Consider the following 23,623-nt stretch of genomic DNA (forward strand, 5'->3'; position numbering starts at 1 on the left):
GACGGCTCTCGTGTTATTTAACGCACCACAACAGTGAGTGGAAGTTAGTGAGTGGAAAGGGCCCTCTCTGTATGCATGTGTGGTCCTCTAACAATCTACAATCAAAGGGCGAGGGTGATCTTTGAGCTCATCAGAATGTGAAAGCAAGCTCGTCCCCGGAGGGGTTTGTGGAAATACCACGTTTCAGTCTTGCACCGGTTCTGGCTGCAGTCAAAACTGGAACAACAGTGTAAAAACGGTCCATTTGTGGACTTTTTCTTCTGCTAACTGTCCAAGTCTGTCCTCGCAGACTTCATTCAGAACCACGTGTCTCTAGGCTGCAGGGAAGCCCATCATGTGTCCCAGCATATGGCAGCAGATACGAGTACCGTATTTTTCGCCCTACAAGTCAAGTTTTTTTTGCATAACTTACATATCCTGCAACTTATATGCAGAAGCAATATATTTATGGATTTTCCCCCCCATATTTATAAACCAATTTTTGGCTGAGATATGACCATTTTCATTCATTCTGACTGAAAATATTGAACACTACCATTTTCAGCCGCTAGATGGCACTCGAGTAGTATGGCATGCCATTGTATCATGTAATAGGTAAACGTGGCTATTAATGACACAATCGGCTCACCATAGCCTGCCACCATCGTCTGCCTGGAGCAACCATCAAATCAGCTTCATTTCGCTGCGCCGCCCTGGTGAAATGCAGCTGATTTGACCATTGAATGCATTTATTAAGTAAAAGTTCAACTGAGACACACCTTTACTATAAAGTCGAGCAAACAAACAACTGTTTTAGGTGCTTATCTTTTTAAATTTCGAAGAAATGGACAACGAGTCGCCCTCTGCGCGTTCATGTTTCCGCGTATCGACTTTTGAAAATGCAGCCGATTTGACCGTCAAAGTGCATTTATTAAGTAAAAGTTAAACTGAGACACACCTTTACTATAATTTCGAGCAAAGAAATAATTGTTTTTATATGTTAATCTTGTTAAATTCTTGTGAAAGTCCTCCTGTGCACGCTCCCGCAGCCGCCATTTGGCAGCCAATCGATTTTTTGGCAAAACACCGGCCCACATTTCCAGGTGGTCGGCGGTGACGTGCAACAAACACGACGTGTCAGCGGTGACGTATAATAGATGTGACATATACAGCGAAGCGACGTATTTATGGATTTTTCCACTTTATTAGACATATTTGGACTGATGCGACTTATAGGGCGGTGCAACGTTTACGGCGGAAAATACAGTAGGTCAGCCCATCTAACATTCACTCCTGCATCACACCACTGCTGGCCAGGAACAAGGACTTCCATGCCATTTCAGTTAAAGTAAAAAGCGATGTGAGCAGATGACCCGATTCCCCCAAACAATAAAGTTAAAATGACATATGTGACTAATGAGAGAGAGAGAAAAAAGCTTTTACCAAAGGTTTGGTCAAGCTGAGAGGTCACAACTTGGGTTTCAATCAAACTGACATTGGGACAAGCCATGACTCCCATTTCTTTTTAAATTCTGCAACCCATGGTAATAATTTGACAAGTTTTCACTCATAAGATGGTGCACAACTGGACGACAAATTAACCAGCTGTTTGCAGAGCTTAAAACCAAATGAGAATCTTCTTATTGTTCATCAGAAAACGTGGTGCAGAACCCTCAAAGATCCACTGAGAACGTCTTGACAAATGCTAAGAAATTAATAGATAGTAGGTGTGAGGGCGCACATGTGTTGTGTGTTTCTGTTGAACCTACGATGGACAGGTGACCGCAGGGTGTTCCCCACCTTTGTCTGGCTGGAGTTCAGCCCCTCCATGACCCAGTGACTGGAGACAATACCAGTGTGTACTGACAGAGCCAACCAGTGCTGATTCAGTGCCAAAAACAGCTGATCAATTTTTAACATCATTAACACAAAGTTAAAAAGGTTTTGGAAAGGAGGGAGGACCAAATAAATCCCAAGGAGATCAGAAGCAGCTTTGGCCCACTGGACAGGAGTTAATATTAAGAGGAACGTGGGTTCAATTTCCAACTTCTTCAGCTTGCTGAAGAGTCCTTGAGCAGGAAACTGACACCCCCAGTCCCTGATATGCTTACTGGCACATGAGTGAGTATACAAAAGTGTTGTAGAGTGAAAAATATCTAATACAAATCACAGCATGAGTGAACAGTAAACAAGAAGTTTTGTAAAACACTTTTGCAGAATCTGGAGGTCAGAAAGTGATTTTAAGTGCAAACATTTAGCATTTTACAAATTAGATTAATTTAGTATTTTCATGACTTTACTTCAAGAAAACTCGAGCAGTAAGCACACTTTATAGCCTTAGGCAGATGATAAAAAGTTTAAGTAGTTGTTTTAAATATTTATAGACAGTTCCGCATAGAATAATAATAGAATGAACCACAAGGCAACCACGAGGAGTGCACATTGTTCTGTGTCCTTTATACCTGCAACATGAAAGTAACACCAAAACCTTCTGCTTCACCTTGATGAAAACACAAAAGTTGGAAAAAATGTACTAATTTACAATAAAATCATCAATAAAAAGTGGAATAAAATGTTCTGCTGAATAAAAGAAGTGAAGTTCAGATAATAGGATTTTGAAATCTTCAAAACAACTCAAGCCTACACAGTTGAAGTTGCAGCAGCAGATGTAAAATAATACAATTTACCTGATACCATTCTTTCATCTTTAACAATCTAAAGTTTTTGGATATGAGAACGCCACAGTGTTCAGGGTCTAATTTAGATTGGTGCATATAGACAAAACAAAGGAGGTTTAGAATCTCTATTTTGCGTCAAAACCTTAAAACGTTTAATTTAAACCTTTTAAATCGGCGTAGAAGCTTCTACAAGGCTGCAATAACAAGTTAGCCTTTCAACAACTTTGACTGACACTTAGCACTTAAACACAGACCCCGACTTCTGAAGCTCTTTTGTACAACAAGTCCCTGAAGTGCACTTCACCAGATCTAGGAGCAGTGTACCAAAAAGCTAAAGCAGCTGCTCCAACATTTACAGATTGATGTATATTGTTCGGTGTGTGTTTGTTGTGCACCTCCAATTGACAGGTCGTTGCCGTTCTTGTCACTCTTGCAGTCTTCCTGTCCTGTGCTTTGCTGGGTGTGTTGCAGACTCAGTTTGTGGCAAACCTCGAAGGCCTGGCCGACCGTCCGGACGATACGCATGGCCTGACTCTGGATGGGTGAAGAGGCAGAGAAAAACACAAGAACATTGTCAAAATCTTCAGAGGAAAATTCTTGACTGACCAGCCAAGCTTTTAAAACATAAAGGAATTACCCAGAACACATTCCAAGTGCACTAAACAAGCACACAAAGATTAAGGGCAGTGAACACACACTGCAGTAGATGTGCTCAACTTCAGGAAAAACTGACTTGGGTCTGCTTATCTTTGTTCTTCTCTGCCTGCCCGGCTCTGAAAAGACAGGCCATGTGAAACAGCTGGAGTGATTTCCATACGCTATCAGCCCACTCGTGTCCGGTCTTTTGTTGAAGGGGTGCAGCTGAGGATACCATTTCATTTTAAGGCACTGAGGCCTGGCCATCAAACACCATCCATCCTCATCTGAGCAAACAGAAAACACCCAACGTGGCCTTAAGGCCTGGAAAAAACAACCCGCCAAAGAACAACGTTGTTTTTCCTGAAGCTTTGTCAAATGCTCTGTTAACATCGGAGCAGTTTGTGATCTCAGGCGCCGCATCAAACGAGGAAACCTTCTTTTTTTGGTTTTCCAAGCCTGGGTTGTATTCAGAGTTCTGGGCTTAGGCATTATGACTGAGATACTTTTGGTGTTGAGTCAACTCGTCAGAGCAAAGCAGGGACGTTTGGCTGAAGCTTAAAGAACTCTTACAGTGCGTTTCTTAATTACTATTTTATTTCTTAATCAAATAATGCCGCCTCAGCTTCACAGCTCAGAGCTGGTTTTCTCAGTGACCAACCAGTATCTGCCATAATCAGCAGAAACAAATTATAGCAGCTAATGTGCATCATGTGCAGCCAGTGTCAAATGGGAACTAATGTTAGTGATCACGGAAAGACAGTTTTGCTTTCTTGCACATTGTTGAAGAGGTCGATGGACTGTTTGTTTTACGAGGTAGATTTGAAGGGAAATGGACAAGAGGAAGACGACAAGCAAGATTTTATATCCTGTGCAACGCAAACTCTAACACAGATGTTATCAACTAGACAAGAGGTCATCATCGTTGGGGGCTCATGACCACCGATGCATGTAGAAACGCACGCATGTTACCTAGCAAGCAAGCAATGTGCACCACAATGTCTAAACCAAACTGAACAAGAATCTGCAATGACCAAGCTGCATTTCCTGGCATAAAACTAAGAGTCAGCGTGAAATAAGACGATAAAAGTTTCTGCTGAGAGGCTGAGGCCTTGGCATCAACATATGCCCTGAGCAATATCATTGCACTTGGATACTTCAATAACAATCATGCACATTGAAGATGTCTACTCAAACCATCTTTTATACACAATAGTTTTGTTGTTAGAAGAGTCCATCAGATTTTCAATCTTGAGCTTTCCATACTGGTTTAAAATCTCATTTAGCTTGGACCGTTTCTGATGTGCACACAACAGAGGGAGAACGGAATGGCTCAAAACAATTGTACCTTCTGCACTGAAAGCCAGTGTTTGGAGGCACTTTGGGTTTTATGACATCAAAGCGAAAAATGACACTGACAAGAGTCACAATTCAAGACAATCTGTGCACATTTTTTCTACTCTGAGGAGGAAGAAGTAAACTAGCCAGCAGTAGCTGCCCTGATAACAGACACCATCGAAATTATCGAGTGAGTGAAAAAGTTACCAGCTAACTCTCTAATTGAGAGGAGCCAGTTGAGGTGGTTTGGGCATCTGGTAAGGATGCTTTCTGGGTGCCTTCTTAGGAGGTGCTTTGGTCATGTCCGACTGGAAGGAGACCCCCATGGAAGACCCAGGACACATTGGAGAGACTGTGTCTCTCGGTTGGCTTGAGGTCCTACCAGAAGAGCTGGAAGAGGTGGCTGTGGAATGAGATGTCTGGACATCCCTGCTCAAGCTGCTGCCCCCGCAATCTGACTTCGGAACAAGTGGAAGATAATGGATGGATGGATTTGCATCCTCATTCAGTGGTTGGAAACCAGGGACTGTGCACTAAGTTGCACCCAAAAACAAAAGGGTGGAAATACTGAAGATACTGATATGATGAAGTATGAAAACTGTTTCATACCGTGTCATTTCTTTTAGGTCAGAGGTCCTGTGCGTAGGGTTTTGTTTGAAGTGTCATTATGGATGCAACAATAATCAAAAAACAGACCTTTGAAGTACTTAAAGATTCCCATTTGATGTTTGGAAGAAGTTTTTGTTCTCTCAAATTAAGAACAACCAGAACATGAAGCAGCTTCATTCTTCAGGAAACAAGGCTGCTGAAGCCAAAGTTACTCTCACGTGGACAAGAGAATCAGATTTATTTTATTTATTCAAAACATTAAATACATTTACTTGATATTTGATCATCATTGATTGTTAATTTTAGGCAGATACTAACTTCCTTATTTCTTATTTTTAGAGATGGCAGCAAACACACAAAACAGAAATGTTGCGTTTTTGTATGACTTTAAGAGTTGGCAAATAGCAAAGTTCATGCTCAATAATCCAGGTATATAATCCAACAATGTTCAGTCAGGTCATCTGGATGGTTTCTTGTTTGTGCCGAGTCCGTTGGATGACGGACGAAACGTCTCAGCACAAAAAAAAGAAACCGTCCGGATGACCTGACTCAAGATTGTTCGAGTTGTTAAATAGACTATAACTTTCAACTCTTTAGTCTCTTAAAATTAGTTCATCTAAAAAAAAAAAAAAACCTGTTATCTTTTGTCTACACGTTTATTCTTTAAACCAATTCTCCAGTTAATTTCTAGTTTTGGCAGCTGACAAGGCGACTAAGTGATTTGTCGCTCAAATTGCAAAGCCTCTTTGCTCAGCTGCAAAGATGCGTCGTAGCTTTTATAGTGGGCATCTGTCATAATCTCTGTCTGGTTCATTTGTCTTTATGGTTCTACCCATTACTTTCCCTATCTGTCAGTAGGACTGAATGAGTGTACCTTCTCTGTATCTCTGTTATTCTACCTCTCACTTCTCGATACATCAAGCTGCCAGTAAGCTGGATGCCTGCAGCAGAGAGTTTTCTCTCAGAGGCTATAGGATAGCACCCCATCAAAAATGCGATGCATTATTTATCCTGGATTACCCTCAGAGGTTCAGTGGTGCTTTTGCTGCTTCTGTAAGTCTTGGCAATAGTAAAGGGGAGGGACAAAAGGGAATATAACACAATCTAGGACAAAAGCAGGGCAAACAAAGAGAGAGGCAGGGGAATCGCTTCTGATTAAAGCTTTGGCATCTCTCTGCAGAGATGATGAGTAGATTCATTCATCTTCTCTGTTCCTCCTATGATTGTATATCCACTCCATCCCGCCAAGACGTACACCTCTATTGCTAATTGTAAATAAAGGTGTACATAATTATTTCAGCAAGTAGCTAATAACCTTACTTAAATTATTTTTAAAGAAAGCTTTCAGCTGCTCCCTTCTTCAGGGGTCGCCATAGCAAACTAACTCGCATGAAGGCTTGGCGATTATTTTTTTACGCCGGATGTCCTTCCTGACGCAACCACAGACCACCGAGCTACCACAGCCCTCTGTGTGGAGCAGAGAGCTGCCATGTAGGGCACCCAGAGGAGCAGAATGTGGAGGTTAAGGGCCTTGCTCAAGGGCCCAGAGTAGGGATGCACGATATTATCGGCATGGTATTGGTATCGGCCGATATTAGTGTTAAAGTTAAATATCGGACATCGGCCATTCCATCAGAATAATTCACCGATTTAAAATACGCTGTTTTTGTATAACTGCAACCCAGTGACAAGGATGTCTGCAGTTGTGCTGGCGTCACGTGTGCCTACCTGATCCGATCACGGCAGAGAGGAAGAAGTCAAAAGGTCAGCGGTGTGGAAGTTTTTTTTCGTTGAGGATTCCGAAGATTTTTGGACTACGTTGAGCTTCGCTACATTGTCGCCAGTCAGAGATATTTTTCCAACATAGTCGAGTTACAAGCCGTCATTTCCGACGTCATTGAGAAGCTAATAGCCGATGGCACGACATGTTGGGTGAGTTTTACCACAGACATTTGGACGTCGTGTTAGCCCCGTTAGCATGATTAGTCTTACGGCACCATGGATAAAAACTTTGAACTTAAAAAGTCTGTCCTTCATGCACAGGAGTGCAGAGGATCCCACACTGCAGCTATAGGAACCTGGAACAAGCCTCCACAAGTGAGACAGCATCGCAGGTGACTAATGCTAATAAATAACATTTAACACTTTTCTTTTAATATAAGTTAAAATGCTATGATATGGCTGTTCCTGAACATATGTCACCAGCTCTCACTGCTGTTACACAATTTTTGTAGCAACTAAGCCTAAATAAGAGGGCTTAAAAGAAATGTGGCAACTCAACTGAAAGCTGCACGTTAAATTCAACTGAACTGAAATTCTTCAAAAAATGATTTTGCACCAATGTTGTGCACAAAGTAGTCACAGAGTCATGGCGGGTGTCTCAAAATTGTCCCAGTCTTGCTGTGGTCATCTCCATCTTATTTCAAGAGAGCAACAACTGTATTTTAAATCCGTCCCAGGAGCTCTCGTCTGACTAAAAACATGTCCATGTCTAGAAACCAAGTCGATGAGAAATAATACGCAATTAAAAACTGGTACAAATATGCCTATCTTCATTCTAAAGGTGAACTCCAGTAGATATTACAAAGGAGTGGCTGCCAAGGTGACTAAAGTAAAAGCTGATGTGGGTACGGTGTAGGCAGCTGTAGTCAACTAGATGTATGCAGCCTAGAGTGCAGTTTTATGAGCCTTGCACACATACAATGAAGGTGGTTGTTCAAAATGTGGCCGAATGACTTGTTGGTCACTTTGTTGCAAACACAAAGAATTCTGTCATACTGCCACAGACAATTTCATCATTTTTCCGCTCACAGTATTGAATCAAGTTTGAGTCCCCACCAGTTGCAGCTCAGTGACATTCCACCAACAGGAACTCCACACAACAAAAACACGGCTTTGATTAAGGTTTGTTCCTGTCCTTCAAGGCAAACACAAGGGCTCCATGTCTGCCATCTTTTCTTTCTTCATTCTCTTTTATTGCGTTTTTCACTGCGTCGGGGGCTGTTGAAAAGTCAATATAGTTTAATTAAATTCCTCCCTAACAGAGGAGCTGCGCAGCTTTCACAGCTTCCTTCTGGTCAGAAGGAACGTAGTGAAGAAAGTGGGTGGTTAGGTAACTTGGGAACTCAAAATAACAGCAATCCTGAACCTGGTCAGAGATTTTTCTATTCAAGGACATGGGTTTAAAAAAATATATCTCACTTGCGTTTAATGTTTGAACACTTTCCAGACTAGTCTCAGGCATTTGAGATGACGGCCAGGAATCTGAGTTCCACTTCAGAGGTAAACAAGAGTCCAGCATACAGCACATTTTATGTCTGTCCACAACTATTATACAACAATATATACTCATGGCCCGGACGAGCAAAAGCCTTGTATAACATTTGACCTTAGCCTTGAAGTTGGGGTGATGAAACGTGTACACGATACTCAGTAATCAAAGTATTCTGGATTTTAATGATAACTCAGATGAGATATTTAAGACCGAAGGCCCAACATAAATGAGGATTTGATTTTTTTTAATTAAAAAAGCAATAACTAAAATATTAAAATTAAACCACATTAGTAAATGCAGCGTGTTGCTGTAAATATACAGTAAAAAGCACATGAACAGACCAATAAACACGGCAGTATAATGACTTTTGTGCATGCTCAGATTCCAGCCCAGCTCATTAATATTGAATTACACCACAACCCTGACCCTGTACTGTAAAAATAAATAAATAAATAAATAAAAAATAAAAAACAGGCTATACAAAACAAACACAACAGATATTTACTGGATTTACATTCATGCATTCAATTCCAATTCATTGCCTGTCCCTGCAGAAAAATAACTGCAGGTTTAAAAAGGTAAAAGCAAATTAATCTGAGGGAGACACAAAGCGTAAAAACAGAAAGATCATTTAACTGAGAAATTGGTATTCATTAAAAAGTGCTGAGAGGCTATTAAATCCCATTATCTAGACCAAACTGGATCAGAGCAGGGTCCGATATTATAATTAAGTCTGCAAATGGATTTCTCATTTTCTATATTCAGAATTTTTAAAAAGCCCAAATAAATGTTTTTGTCAAAACTCCTTTCAATGTTGATGGTGACTTTTCTGATCTGTGTCATTCGTGGATATGATAATGGAAAGTCCTTACCTCCATTTGACACGAACACTGCTACTATAATCCAGAGCACATTATTAGCATCAACAGTTTTCACATGGTTTAGTTGCAGAAAAAATAAATTTGAAATTGGCAACAGAGCATGCACATTGCTGCCACTTTTATTAAGCTGAAGTGGACCAGCCCTGGTTTTAGGTATGGTTAGAAGTTGTTTGCCTGCAGACCTAAATGCTTTGCCTGGAGTATGAGATTGGATAATTCCTGTTGTATGAGGCTGGCTTATTCCTGTTGAGGAAGACATCTTAATTGGACCATTGTACAGTTTAGTGTACCACACTTGCCATCACACACGTTGCACTGCCGTATAAGTCGCATCAGTCTAAATGTGTCTAATAAAGCGGAAAAAAAACCAGATACGTCACTTAGCCGTATAAGTCAAATCTATTATGCGTCACCACTGACGTGTTTGTTACGCATCATTGCTGACCATCCGGAAATGTGGGCCGGTGTTGTGCCAAAAATCGATTGGCTGCCAAATGGCGGCTGCAGGAGCGTGCACGGGAGGATTTTAACAATAATTTACCAAGACTAATACTTAAAAACAATTATTTGTTTGCTCAGAATTATAGCAAATGTGTGTCTCAGTTTAACTTTTCCTTACTAAATGCACTTTAATGGTCAAATCAGCTGCATTTCGCCATCCAGGAGTTCTGGAACGAGACAAAGGTGGCTAATATGGCAAGCAAGTGTCTCATTAATTGCCACTTTTACCTGTTAATGAGACACTGAGGATGCCATCTCCTCTGTGGTCCACACTGCGCTCAACCACCTGGAGCAGAAAAACTCTTACGTCCGTATGCTCTTTGTGGACTTCACATCTGCCTTCAACACCATGATCCCCCAAACCCTGATGGACAAACTACTCACACTAGGACTAAGCCCCTCCATTTGCAACTGGGTACTAGACTTCTTAACAAACAGACCACAGTCAGTTAGGATTCACAACTTCTCCTCCTCCACCATAACCCTCAGCACAGGCTCTCCTCAGGGATGTGTGTTGAGCCCCCTCCTGTTTACTCTGCTCACGTATGATTGTGCAGCCAGCTACCCATCCAGGCTGTCACATTGTAAAGTTTGCAGATGATACAGCGGTGGTGGGATGCATCACAAACAATGATGAGTCCAGCTACTGGCAAGAGGTGGAACACCTGGAGAGCTGGTGCAAAGAGAATAACCTTCACATTATTGTGAAGAAGACAAAGGAGATGATTGTGGACTTCAGAAGGAACAAAAACATCTACACCCCCCTGAACATAAGAGGATCTGCGGTGGAAGTGGTCTCCAGCTACAAGTACTTGGGTGTACACATGAATGACAACCTCAGCTGGAGCAACAACACCACCAGCCTGATCAAGAAAGCTCATCAGAGACTCTACTTCCTCAGACGAGCTGGTCTGGGAAGCTCAGTCCTCACCTCCTTCAACAGGTGTGCAGTGGAGAGCATCCTGTGCTTCAGCATCAATGTGTGGCATGGAGGCTGCACAGCTGCAGAAAGAAAAGCTTTGCAGAGAGTGGTGAAGGCTGCACAGAAGACTGTTGGAGTCAGTCTCCCCACCATCACAGACATCTACACCTCCAGATGCAGGAAGAGGGCCACCTGCATCATGAAGGACCCCACTCACCCAGCACACACACTTTTTGCCCCACTTCCCTCAGGAAGGAGGTTGAGGAGCATTAAGTGTAGAACCACTAGACTGAGGAACAGCTTCTACCCTGAGGCTGTTAGACTCATGAATCTCTAACCAGAATCATCACTGTGAAAAACCACATCATGTTGCTGCTGATCTGTTTCATGTTGCTGCTGATCTGTTTCAATGTTGATGTGTTCATGCGTGCACATCCACTCACACAGACTCGTTCATGTTTGTGCTGATGTTCAATGTTTTTATGTTATGAGTGCTTAGTGTATATTTAGTTGATGTTTTTCTTAGTTCATATCTTAGATGTTATTACTGTTTTTCTTTTAAATTTTATTGTTGGATGTAACTGGGACCCTGTGTACACAATTTCACTCCACCACATGTACCACATGAGGTGCGAATGACAATAAAGAATCTCTGACTCTGACTTAGCTTGCCATATTAGTCAAGCTCCCTCTAGTGGCTGAAAATTGTAGTGTTCAATATGTTAAATGCCAGAATGAATGAAATTGTTAGATGTCAGTCAAAAATTGGATTATGAATATGGAAAAAAAAAAAAAATATGTTGCTTCACTGTAGAAGCCGCAGGCATGCTAATTTATGGGTGGAAAAAAACTGACTTATACAGAGGAATTACGGTATATTTTATAGTCTAACTCATGCAGTCTGCAGCTCACTATATGCTACGTGGGACAGATGGTATTTATTTCAGATAATCCAGAACTTTTATTCAATAAGGGGAGACGTTGGAAATGGTTCAGTAGTAGAATCTATTGAATTTCATTTTGCACTTGACAGGAAAGGCCAACTCCTTTTCCTTCAAAGGAAATGGTCCTTCCTTTGGCATCATAACGATAATGTTTCACAGGTCATCATCGTTTCCTTCACCGAGGTCTGCTGGTTCAAAATTTCAAGGGTGAGTGACCTTGTGGAAAAAGTTCCTCAGAAGACTGGAACACGATTGGATTTGAACGATGATCGTGCAGAAACGGAGAGAATGAGTTGTTAAATTGTCTCATTTTGAACAGCGTCCCTGACCCACCGCATGCTGTTCTGGTGAGTAGGAGTTTAAACATTTCTAAATTATTATCTGAATGTTACAAAAGGTCCCTTTTCTGTGACTATCTGCTTCAATCAAACATTTCTGGTGAATTCAGTTTTGAAATTTTATTGAACATGTATTGCACATTTGTTTTAATTATCTGATCTCAAATTGGAGCAGATGTTACAGAGTGGAATTATTATTATTATTTATTTTTTTACCTGAATCCAATATTTCTTTGCGGATATCCGCAGCTCTACCCAGATTGACAATTTTTTTTACTGTTCATGTAAATATATAAAGTGCAACATTTATTTGATCTTCAAGCAACCATTTTACTGCAAAGATTTTTTTTAAAGTTAGTCTTTAATTACTCTGTATTTTTAATTTATTGTGTTATCTGAGTCTAAAGCAGACAGTTAGGTATAAGATGTAAGCGATTATCAGTTGGAGGTTTATTAGTTGAGGAAAAAAACACTACAAACACGACACATTTTGTCATTTCATTAACTTAGATATTCAAGGTTTTATGTACTATTAACAATATTAAACAAAGAAGTGTGTCGGTACAATAAGCAACCATTTTTATGTTTTATTCAAATGGATATTTGCATCACCTTCATAATTAAGAAACATAAATCCTGTAAGTAAAATACCACAATAACTTGTTTTTAAAATGCAGCTGCCAGTTGCAAGTTGTGCATTTAGCAGGAAACAAGTTATTGAGTGTATCGACTTTTCTAATGCTCAGCCTGTTAATGTGTTAACGTGTTAATGTGTTACTGTCTAGCTTGTGGTGATTAGGTGTAAAGACTGAACAGAAGGGCTGATGCTCCAACATCTGATGCGAACAAAAAACAATCTGGATTCTCTTTGTTTTGCAGAACATTGCAGATCATGTGTAAAGTTTAGGGATGCAGGATATTATCGCCATGGTATCGGCAGATATTAGCGTTAAAGTTAAATATCGGACAACAAAGTCCATGCTCAATAATCCAGGTATACAATCCAACATTTTTCAGTCAGCTCATCTGGACAGTTTCTTTTTTTTTTTTTTGTGCTGAAACGTTTCGCCTTCGATCCGGAAGGCTTCATCAGTCAAGGAAACACACAACAAAACTGATTCAAAACTGAAACTGTCCAGATGACCTGACTGAAAAATGTTGGATTATATACCTGGATTATTGAGCATGGACTTTGTCGTTTTCAACCAGTTTGACACGACTGTCAACAAGGAAGAGGGCATGCAATGGAGGAGGGGGCGTGTCAAAGAGACCATCTTAGCACCAACATAACTGGTTTGTTCCACTTTGGAGTAAGCTGTTGGAGGAAGAATCAGTTTTGTGTTGTGTGTTTCCTTGACTGATGAAGCCTTCCGGATCAAAGGCGAAACGTTTCAGCACAGAAAAAGAAACTATCCAGATGACATGACTGAAAAATGTTGGGTTAAATATCGAACATCAGCCATTCCATCAAAATAACACCGATATAAAAGACGCAGTTTTTGTATGACAACCCAGTGACAAGGACGTCTGCAGCGCCAGCACAATGTGATGACGTCACACGCACCTACCTGAACTGATCACGGCGGAGAGAAAAATTCAAAATGTCGGCGGTGTGGAAGTTTTTTAATCTTTGAGGACGTTGGATTCTGAAGATTTATGGACTACGTTGAGCCTCGCTACATCGTCTACAGTCAGAGATATTTTTCCGACGTAGCCTTACCCGAGTTACAAGCCGTCATTTCCGACGTCATTGAGAAGCTAATAGCTGATAGCACTTGGGTGAGTTTTACCACAGACATTTGGACGTCAAATGTTAGCCCCGTTAGCATGATTAGTCTTACGGCACAATGGATAAAAACTTTGAACTTAAAAAGTCTGTCCTTCATGCACAGGAGTGCAGAGGATCCCACACTGCAGCTATAGGAACCTGGAACAAGCCTCCACAAGTGAGACAGCATCGCAGGTGACTAATGCTAATAAATAACATTTAACACTTTTAATTTAATAAAAGTTAAAGTGCTATACATATCATACGGCTGTTACTGAATATATGTCACCAGTTTCACTTTACTAAAAAGCCTAAAAGATGAAACATGAATAAAGATGTAAACTCAGTTTACATCAAATACAATCAAAGCCGTTAATATATTGTGATTTTTTAATGTAGACTACAAGAAATATTCTAAACAGATGTTCTTCTCTTACAAAATGATGCTTCTTACTTCCTATATATTTTAACTTCTTATTGTAAAAACAATATTGTCAGATGAAGGTTGAGAACAAAAATGTCTCAAATAAATTGGTTATAAATATAAAGCTGTAGTTAAGAATGAGTTCTGAATAATTTATTATTCTTTTATGTTCCAGTCTCTCAAATTAAGTGTCCAGAATATCTTATTTTTATTACAAACTTCATCTTTTAGAAACCAAAATAAAACAGAATCATGTACTGACAGTGACACAAGGTTTACTGAGATTAGGCTTAAAGGGATTAGTTTAATCTCATCCCTATTACCCTAAAAAAAATTGAAATGGTTTGATCCAAGTGCACTGTATCGCTGTGCAAGTTCTTTTGTTCAACAAGGACTTCGTAACCAGTTGGAACAAGAACAGGACCTCTGGATGAATCAGTCTTATGCTGGTACAATGCATGGAAGCACAATCGGACTGGGATCTGGGGAGTTTGGATACTGGGTCAACAACTTGGGACTCTATAATTTTTACTTTTGTGCGGATTCTCCTCATGATACTTGAAAAAAAAGGACTTTGTATGGGGGGACGGTGTGAGCGCTAACTGAACAAAAAGACCATTGTCTATAAGATCAATCCCATTTTGTTTAATTTCTTTGCTAAAATGATTTTTTTTCCATCTTTAAAAGTCAATAAAGACCAGATTTATTACAACACATTCTAACAGCACAACTATCTCATTTGCTTTAATTTTTTATTATAGAGGCGTACAAAAGTGACTTGACTCTACAAAATCCTCCATCCTCACATGGCCTTTTAAAATGGCTTTACATTAAACAAAGCTCCTGCAAGTTCTCTGCAAACCCCAATAACTAAATAGTATTTTTAAAGAACGTAAACTTATTTGAATATTTCTGCACAAATTCAAAGAACAACACTCCCACGAGACACCAGAATATGGGAAAATGTTCTGCAAGATGGAGGCGAGTTTGGATGCAGAGACATGTTTTGCAGACATAAACCGAGGTAGGTTCGCATCCTCTCCTTCCTGAAGCTCAAACCCACCACTAACCCTAACGTCCCAGCTGAGGTTACAAGAACCACATAACATGTGAGTCTCAGAAACGCTGACTAAAATTTCTCAAACATCAGCTTGAAAGGTCCCCTTCCATCTGGTGACATGAAGTCCCAGCATTCAGTCTTAGAAACTCAACCTTTGACTCCTTATCCTCACGACCTTTTGACCCTGTTCTAAGCTTAAACAGCATCTCCAGGAGAAAATCTATAGTTCAGTCATACACAACCACACATGCATTAGCCTTTTAGCTGGAGCAGCCTTCAGCATTCTGATGAACACTTCCTGCTCCATCACCACCACATTACTTCTGCCTGACGGAGGTTAGGTCATTAATTAGCTCCTGTTAAAGTGTTGATGTGGAAAGGAAGGGTGAACGGGAGAGCATTAGACAGAATGGGAGAAATAAATTCATACACAGTCTGGAAGTGTTAAAATGATAATGCCACTGAAACCTTTTAGTGTCTTTGTGGAAGCTGTGCGGTTTTGTCGCATCTGGTAAATAAGAGAGAAATAGATTTGCTGCTATTGTTATTTATCATAAACACTAAATTTTTAAAATGTCAAAACAAACTACCAGAAAATACTAAAAGAGATAGTTTAGAATGCCTGATCATGCATCACAAGCTAAATCTGTGAGAACAGTCCGGTACTCTTTGTTTCCACTTAACAACTCTACAGTACAGGTACAATATTTTTTCACCCTATAAGTCACAGTTTTTTTGCATAATTTGCATGCCCTGTGACTTATACGCGAAAGCGATGTATTTATGTATTTTCCCCCATATTTATAAACAAATTTTTGACTGAGATATGACCGTTTTCATTAATTCTGAATGAAAAAAATTGAACACTACCATTTTCAGCTTCTAGATGGCACTCGAGTAGTATGGCATGCCGTTATGTCATGTAATAGGTAAAAGTGGCTATTAATGACACAATCGGCTTACCACAGCCTGGAACCATCGTCTGCCTGAAGCAACCGTCAAATCAGCTTCATTTCGTTGCACCACCCCGGCGAAATGCAGCTAATTTGACTGTCAAAGTGCACTTAGTAAACTTTAGCCTGAGACACACTTCTGCTATAATTTCGAGCAAACAAACAACTGTTTTTAAGTGTTAATCTTGTTAAATTCTTGTTAAAGTCCTCCCGTGCACGTCCCCGCAGCCACCATTTGGCAGCCAATCAATTTTTGGCACACCTGCCCACATTTCCAGGTTGTCAGCGGTGACGCATAATAGATGCGACATATACGGCGAAGCGATGTATTCATGGATTTTTCCACTTTATTAGACATAACTGGACTGATGGAACTTATAGGGCGGTGTGCCGTGTATGGCAGGATATATGGTACATAGAAAAGGTGAATGAATACAAATCCATTTATTGTCTCTTTGCTCCATTTAATCTAGGCTTTCAAAGTAAAACTCATCTTTGCTGTAATATTAATGAGCAGAAAAGCAGCATCACTACAGATTTCTTGAACTGTAAGAAATTGAAGCCAATATTGTTTTTAGTTAATCCTGATGGACTCTTACTTCCATGATGCCCACATCTGGTTTAGTATTAAATTATAATGCACACAAAGAGCTGTGTTATATGTGACAAATGAATGGAAAGAAGTCAGTAAAATGTGGATATCTTACAACCAATAATATTGTTATAAAATCCTATTGAATTATGACAATTGCCTGCTGTTTTAACATTGTCTAACTCTAGTTCAAGCAGTTCAACCTGACCTAAAGATGTTTCCATTAATCATTCTGCTGACCATGTTTTACATTCCTTTCAAATTCCATTTGCTGTATACTTAGCAAATTTTGGCACCAAAAGTGTTTCAGAATCAAAATTATAATAGTTTAGAGTCTATATACCATACCACTTTGATTATAAAGCAATAAAAACAGCAACAACGCCAACCAAATTGAGGTGTTTGAAACATATCTAAAAAAAAGTTGTCTGGTCCTCTGGACATTCAAAAATGTTTTTTTGAATGTCCAGAGGACCAGACTTAACTTTTTTAGATTTTTCTACTTGGATTACTGAGCATGCATGAGGGTATGTTTGAGACATAGTTTTAGCAACAAGCTTAAAGTCCTTTGAAATGTTTGCTTTAAAAACATTGTCCTGGTTCTAAAGGAAGGTATCATTTTGTTTCTGGAGAGACATTTGAACTTGGGATTGCAAGGTGTTCCACCTTTATCATAACAAAACATCACATCATCTGCATAAAGAAATACATACAGTACAACAAGAAGCTAACCTTTGCTTCACCTATAGATTTTTGTTTGTCATTTAGAAGATATGCCCTAAGTGACTTTATGGGCCTTTTTCTTTCTTTTTTGATGGTGACAAGTTTGGTATAGTTGTTATATTTGATAGTAAAGAACGGTCTTAGGTTTGACCAATCATAAGTCTTGTGAACTGTTGTAAAAGTTAATTGAGACATAAACAGCTGGTTAAAACATGTAATGTGTAGTCTTTTCTTTGAAACATCTGATCTTTGTCTAGGCATGACCATACAACTTGTACATAACTGTTATTCCTTTATTTTTTAAAGACTGTAGAATCATTCAACTTTTATTTATACAGGTTAATCCCATTGAGCCTCGGGGACTGATTTATAAGAGACCTGAATAATAAAATACCTTGGTTTACCTTCCTTCAAGAGCAATACGTAAAATCCTGGTTGTTATTATTTTTTTCCAAGTGTTTTTTTTTTCTTCTTTTTAGTGTAAATATGTAAAGCTGTTAACTGAGCTAAGTCTGGTGCATTTATATTCGGTGGAATATTGATTAATGTAAACTGTCCTTTAAAATAAAAGAAATGAACTGAAAAGATGTGACTGAGACAGCCCAGTAGGCCCAGTTCTGGTTCTTGTGCCTTGTTTTGACCAAGTCTCTTCTAAAAGAAACTCCAAAATCAAATGAAAGCCCCCAAATCCAGTTTTTACTAAACTGCGAAGTTAGACGTGAGAATATTTAGATTCAAGATGACCCACAAACACTTCGTTATAACTTAGCCAACTGATCAGCTCATGAACATTACTGTATCTAACAATTATTTTGTTAATTGCTGCCTTTATCATGAAAACGTTTCTTACCTAATGTAAGAATGTCCAGAGAATGTCAGTGTCAATCACACTTTTCTATAACACTCAAAATATTTGTTCATATTTAAGAATCTTTATGGACAATTTTCACAAAGTGTTGCTTTTGTAGAACCTTACATGGTTGTTGTGTGTTGAACTTTGTAAGTTAGTGCAAATTAGATGCTTTAACCCTTTAAAAGTGTTAACTATCAGAAGTCCATGGAGAGATGTTTCCAGTCCAATGGCCCTGATTACCCCAGAGACGTTTGGTATGTGACACTTTCCATTTAGTCCTCTGCTCAGAAAGTGTGTGTGTGTGCTCATGTGTCAGTCTGTATGTGGGAGATAATGAGGCAGTGTGTGTCTCACCCAGCTAACCTCTGGATTTAACCATGAAATCTTATGAATTGGCAGCAAAAGTGGAAAACTCAGGGCATATTTTCTAACTAACATCACACACTCTTGGAGTCATGTTTAGACTTTTTTTTTCCCCCCTCTCCTCTTTTTGCAATTATAAAACCAGCACAAATTATAAATTCACATCTTTATGTTTGCATGACAACAAATCCAGGCAGGCCGGTCAGCTTCTTAATTACTACCGTGATTTTCACTGTATAAGTCACAGTTTTGTGCATAAATTAGCATGCCTGCAATTTATACAGCGAAACGGTGTATTTATGTTTTTTTTCTTCCCATATTTATAAAACAATTTTTAGCTGAGATCTGATGATTTCATTCATTCTGACATGGAAAATATAGAACACTGCCGTTTTCAGCCACTAGAGGGCCCTCGACTTATATAGCAAGCCAAGTGTCTCATTAATAGGTAAAAGTGGCTATTAATGAGACACTTGGCTTGCCATACAAAGCCACCTTCATCTGGCTCCGGAAATCCTGGAGCAAACGTCAAATCAGCTGCATTTTGCCGTGCCACCCAAGTTCAAGTTGTGTTTATTTGTCATATGGATGGTTAACACAGGGTTAACAGTACAATGAAATGCTTAGGATGAGATGAACCCAGGCGAAATGCAGCTGATTTGACCATTAAAGTGCATTTATTAAGGAAGTTAAACTGAAACACACTTTTACTATAATGTCGAGCAAACAAATTATTGTTTTTAGGTGGTTATCTTGTTAAATTTCGAAGAAATGCACAGCTAGCCCTCCCTTTGTGCGCTCCCGCACAGCGAATCGGCTTTTGAAATGCAGCTGATTTGACGGTTAAAGTGTATTTATTAAGAAAAAGTTAAACTGAGACACACCTTTGCTATAATTTCGAGCTAACAAATAATTGTTTTTTTAGTGTTAATCTTGTTAAATTCTTGTTAAAGTCCTCCAATGCACGTTCCCGCCGCCATTTGGCAGCCAATCAATTTTTGGCACACCAGCCCACGTTTTCGGGTGGTCAGTGGTGACGTATGACAAACGTGACACATAATAGATGCGACTTATATGGTGAAGCGATGTATTTATGATTTTTTCCACTTTATTAGACATATTTGGACAGATGCGACTTATACGGTGGTGCAACATGTACGGCGGCAAGTACGGTATTTTGGGGGAAACAAAAGTCCTTTAACCCAGAAGGTCAGTGCTATTCTGGACAGCAGTGGTCAGAAATACAAGAAAATGAGATTCACAATGAAGTCAGCAAAGGACACAAGATACTATGACTCTGGCAGTTGCTAAAAATAATTATATCTTCCTAATTTTGACTGAAAGTTGATGTCAGTACATATACTTTCACTTTAGGCCACCTGTTCAGATGCTTGTTAACACTGTTAGCTAATCAGACAATCACATGGCAGCAGCTCAATGAACATTGGAATGTGGTATGGTTGTTGGGCTAAGTATTTCAGAAACATCTATTGTGATTTTCAAGTAAACCATCTCAAGGGTTTGTCGAAAATTGTCAGAAAAAGAGAAACTTTCAGCGAGCATCAAAGTTCATGCTCAATAATCCAGGTAAAAATATCCAACAAAGTTAAGTCAGGCCATCTGGATGGTTATTATTATTTTTTAATGTTTCGTCCTTCATCGAAAGGACTTCATCAGTCCGAGGAGCCACAACAAACTCGGTCCCATAAGTGGCTTACTCACATAGTGGGCCGACCAGTTTTAAGGTGATAACATGGTTTCTGGAGTCTGCCCACTCCCCCATCGACTACTCTGAGGCAGCCAGAGCCAAAGTGGTTCAAAATATTAATTTTTTGGGCAATCTGGTTGGCCCATTATTCAATTCAAATTCAATTCAAAAATGCTTTATTAATCCCAAAGGGAAATTAAGTGTTGTCATAGCTCAGGATCATCCTGGTTTCATTCAAGAGTTGATACAGATACTGATAGCCGTAGGCAGGAAGGATCTCCTGCAACAAATCCGAAGAATCTGGCCACAGATATCGATACGTCCACCTGGATCTAGTTTGCTGTCAGATCTGGTGGGCCTCTCGGTCCTCCTGGGCAGCAGAACTGACTGAATACCAGGCAGAATTCCTCCATGAGCAATGGTCACTCCTCCCAGCAGTCTGCCAAGCTCCTCGTCACCATGGACAGACATCTGAAGGTGCCGGGGGATGATCCCGGTCATCTTGTCGCCACAAGCCGAATTTCCCACCAGCTCCAGGATCTCGGCGGTCAGGTACTCGAGCACCGCTGCCAGGTTGACGGGAATTCATACATGGCACCTCCTTTTCAACTCATTTGGGATTTGGGGCTGTAGCTGAGGTATTTGAGCTTTTGAGGTGTTTATCAGCTGCTCCTGGTTGTTAAAAAAACACCTTGTTGCCATAGTTACACATCATAACAAATGCTCAAAAATAAAAAAAAGGTTTCAGTAAAAATCCGTCCAGCTGCACAGCATCCGATACCAGAGTAAATAATCATCTGAAAAAAGTGATTTACATCCAGAAAAAAATAAGAATTAAAGCTTTCAAAAGCAATACCTCAGAATGAAAGTAATAGAACTACTCCAACACGCTGCCACCCTGAGCGGCGCGATTCGTGAGTAAACAAGTATATGAGTAAGCCACTTCTGGGACCGAGTTTGTTTTGGCTCCACAGACTGATGAAGTCCTTTGGATGAAGGACGAAACGTTTCAAATAAAAAGAAACCGTCCAGATGACCTGACTTAACTTTGTTGGATTTTTTATCTGGATTAGCCAGTGAGCATCATGGGTGAAAATGGCTTGTTTGATGTCCAGAGTCAGAGGAGAATGGGAAGTCTGCCTCAGGAAAAAAGGAAAGCAACAGTAGCTCAAGTAACCAGCCGCTCCTTCCAACCAACATAGATATAGATACAGATGATATAGATAGATACAGATATAGATGGGCTACAACAGAAAACCCCACAGGGTGTCACTCCTGTCTGCTAAGAACATAAAACTGAAGCTACCATTTGCACAAGCTCACTAGACAATGAGATTAGAAAAATATTGCCAGGTTCGATGGTGGTGCCTAAAGATCTCAGCGCACTTTCATCCACTGATTAGTTTTTTATGTTAACAAGCCAGTAAACAGACAGAACTAATGGAGTGGGAATTTTGCAGTCTGAGATTATGATTTTATTTCTGCAACAAGTCTTTTTGTCTCACCTTCTTTTTGGACTTGAAGACGTTGCAGCGGAAGACATTGCTCTGTCCATCTCTGGCGATGTAGCTGAAGATCTTTAGATCCTGTGAGTCGTGGGAAACATAGAATATCCTGAAAGGAAGAAATAAAAGAAAACAAGTCAGACATTATGATTACAAAGCATGGAAACAATTATAAATTATATTTGTTATGATTAAAATTATGCACCAGTTTTTCCGGTGGTGCTGTGGGGATGTCTGTTTAGATGCAGTCGATAGTCTAACTTTTGAAATGCTTCAATTTTAATAAGGAATTCCATTTTAGAGTCTAATTTTTGTGGGTTTATTATGTCTGCTTGGGATAGAAAGTTCAGTTAAGTCAAATAAACTACATAGAAACAGAATTTGCATCAAAAACAAACAGGATAAAAAGCATTTTGCTGGGGGGGGGGGTATATTACTGAAAACCAACTGTGAAGAGACAAACAATGTCCTGTGGAGCATGTAAATAGAAGAAGAAACAAGCAGAGAGGAAAAGAGATAATAAACAACCTGCAGGAGGTCGAACACCGTGTGTTCTGCTCTACGCTGGATCTGATTCATGAGGATAAAAGAAAACTGCTGGAAAAAAGCTGAAGCTGAAAACGTGGAAACAATAAAAGCAACAAAAAACTGAAACGTGAAATCAACAAAAACTCATTCAACCAATTGATTTAAAGTTAAATGAATGAAATGTCTCTGATGCTAAGTTTTGGTGCTCGATATAACTCTGTGAACTTTTCAGTGCATGTGGAGAACCCAAACCTGTCGGAGGAAAAAAAAAAAAACACATTCGGACTTATCGAACCAATCAACACTGTTGCTCAGCAGACGTGTTATTTATTAGTTTAAAACAGCAACAGTTTTGATGGCTTTATTATTTTTTTTACTATAAATGAAAATGACAAAAGAATTTAAAGATTTAAAAAAACTTGAGAGAAAACAATAATTTAGGAAAAATTGCATCAGTCTAATTATAATGTGCGTTGCCTATAAGAGATTACTATTGAATATAAAATAGAAATATGAACTCTGGTATCCATACATCCATACATTTTCTTCTGCTTATCCGGGGTTGGGTCGCGGGGGGGTAGCAGCCTAAGTAGGGAGGCCCAGACTTCCTTCTCTCCAGCCACTTGGTCCAGCTCCTCCGGGGGAATCCCGAGGCGTTCCCAACTCTGGTATCATTTTTTTTTTAATTAGAGGCTGACCAATATGAGTTTTTCTATGTCCAATATGCCATATTTTTCAGCCTGTAAGTCACAGTTTTTCGCATAATTTACATGCCCTGCGACTTATACACCGAAGCAACATATTTATAGATTTTTTTCCATATTTATAAACCAATTTTTGGCTGAGAAATGACAGTTTTCATTCATTATGACTGAAAAAATTTGAAAACTACCATTTTTAGCTGCTAGATGGCACTCGAGGTGTATGGCATGCCATTGTGTCATGCAATACGTAAAAATGGCTATTATTGACCCAGTCGGCTTGCCACAGCCTGCCACCTTCATCCAGCTCTGGAATAATGCCTGGAGCAAACGTGAAATCAGCTT

General features: G+C 39.6%; 1 protein-coding gene across 1 annotated transcript in view; it reads right to left on the reverse strand.

Annotated features, from left to right (window-relative positions):
* Positions 1-23,623, reverse strand: part of nos1apa (nitric oxide synthase 1 (neuronal) adaptor protein a) — a 207,209-nt gene that overhangs the window by 62,643 nt on the left and 120,943 nt on the right. Inside the window, exons 5-6 of the mRNA XM_037697917.1 lie at positions 22,050-22,158; positions 3,053-3,191 (exon numbers count right to left, since the gene is read on the reverse strand). Of these exons, the coding sequence (XP_037553845.1) occupies positions 3,053-3,191; positions 22,050-22,158 (248 nt within the window). The remainder of the gene's footprint in view (positions 1-3,052; positions 3,192-22,049; positions 22,159-23,623) is intronic.

The sequence above is a fragment of the Nematolebias whitei genome, chromosome 3 (assembly GCF_014905685.2).
Source record: "Nematolebias whitei isolate Nwh7 chromosome 3, NemWhi1, whole genome shotgun sequence".
In the NCBI taxonomy this organism is placed as follows: Eukaryota; Metazoa; Chordata; class Actinopteri; order Cyprinodontiformes; family Rivulidae; genus Nematolebias; species Nematolebias whitei.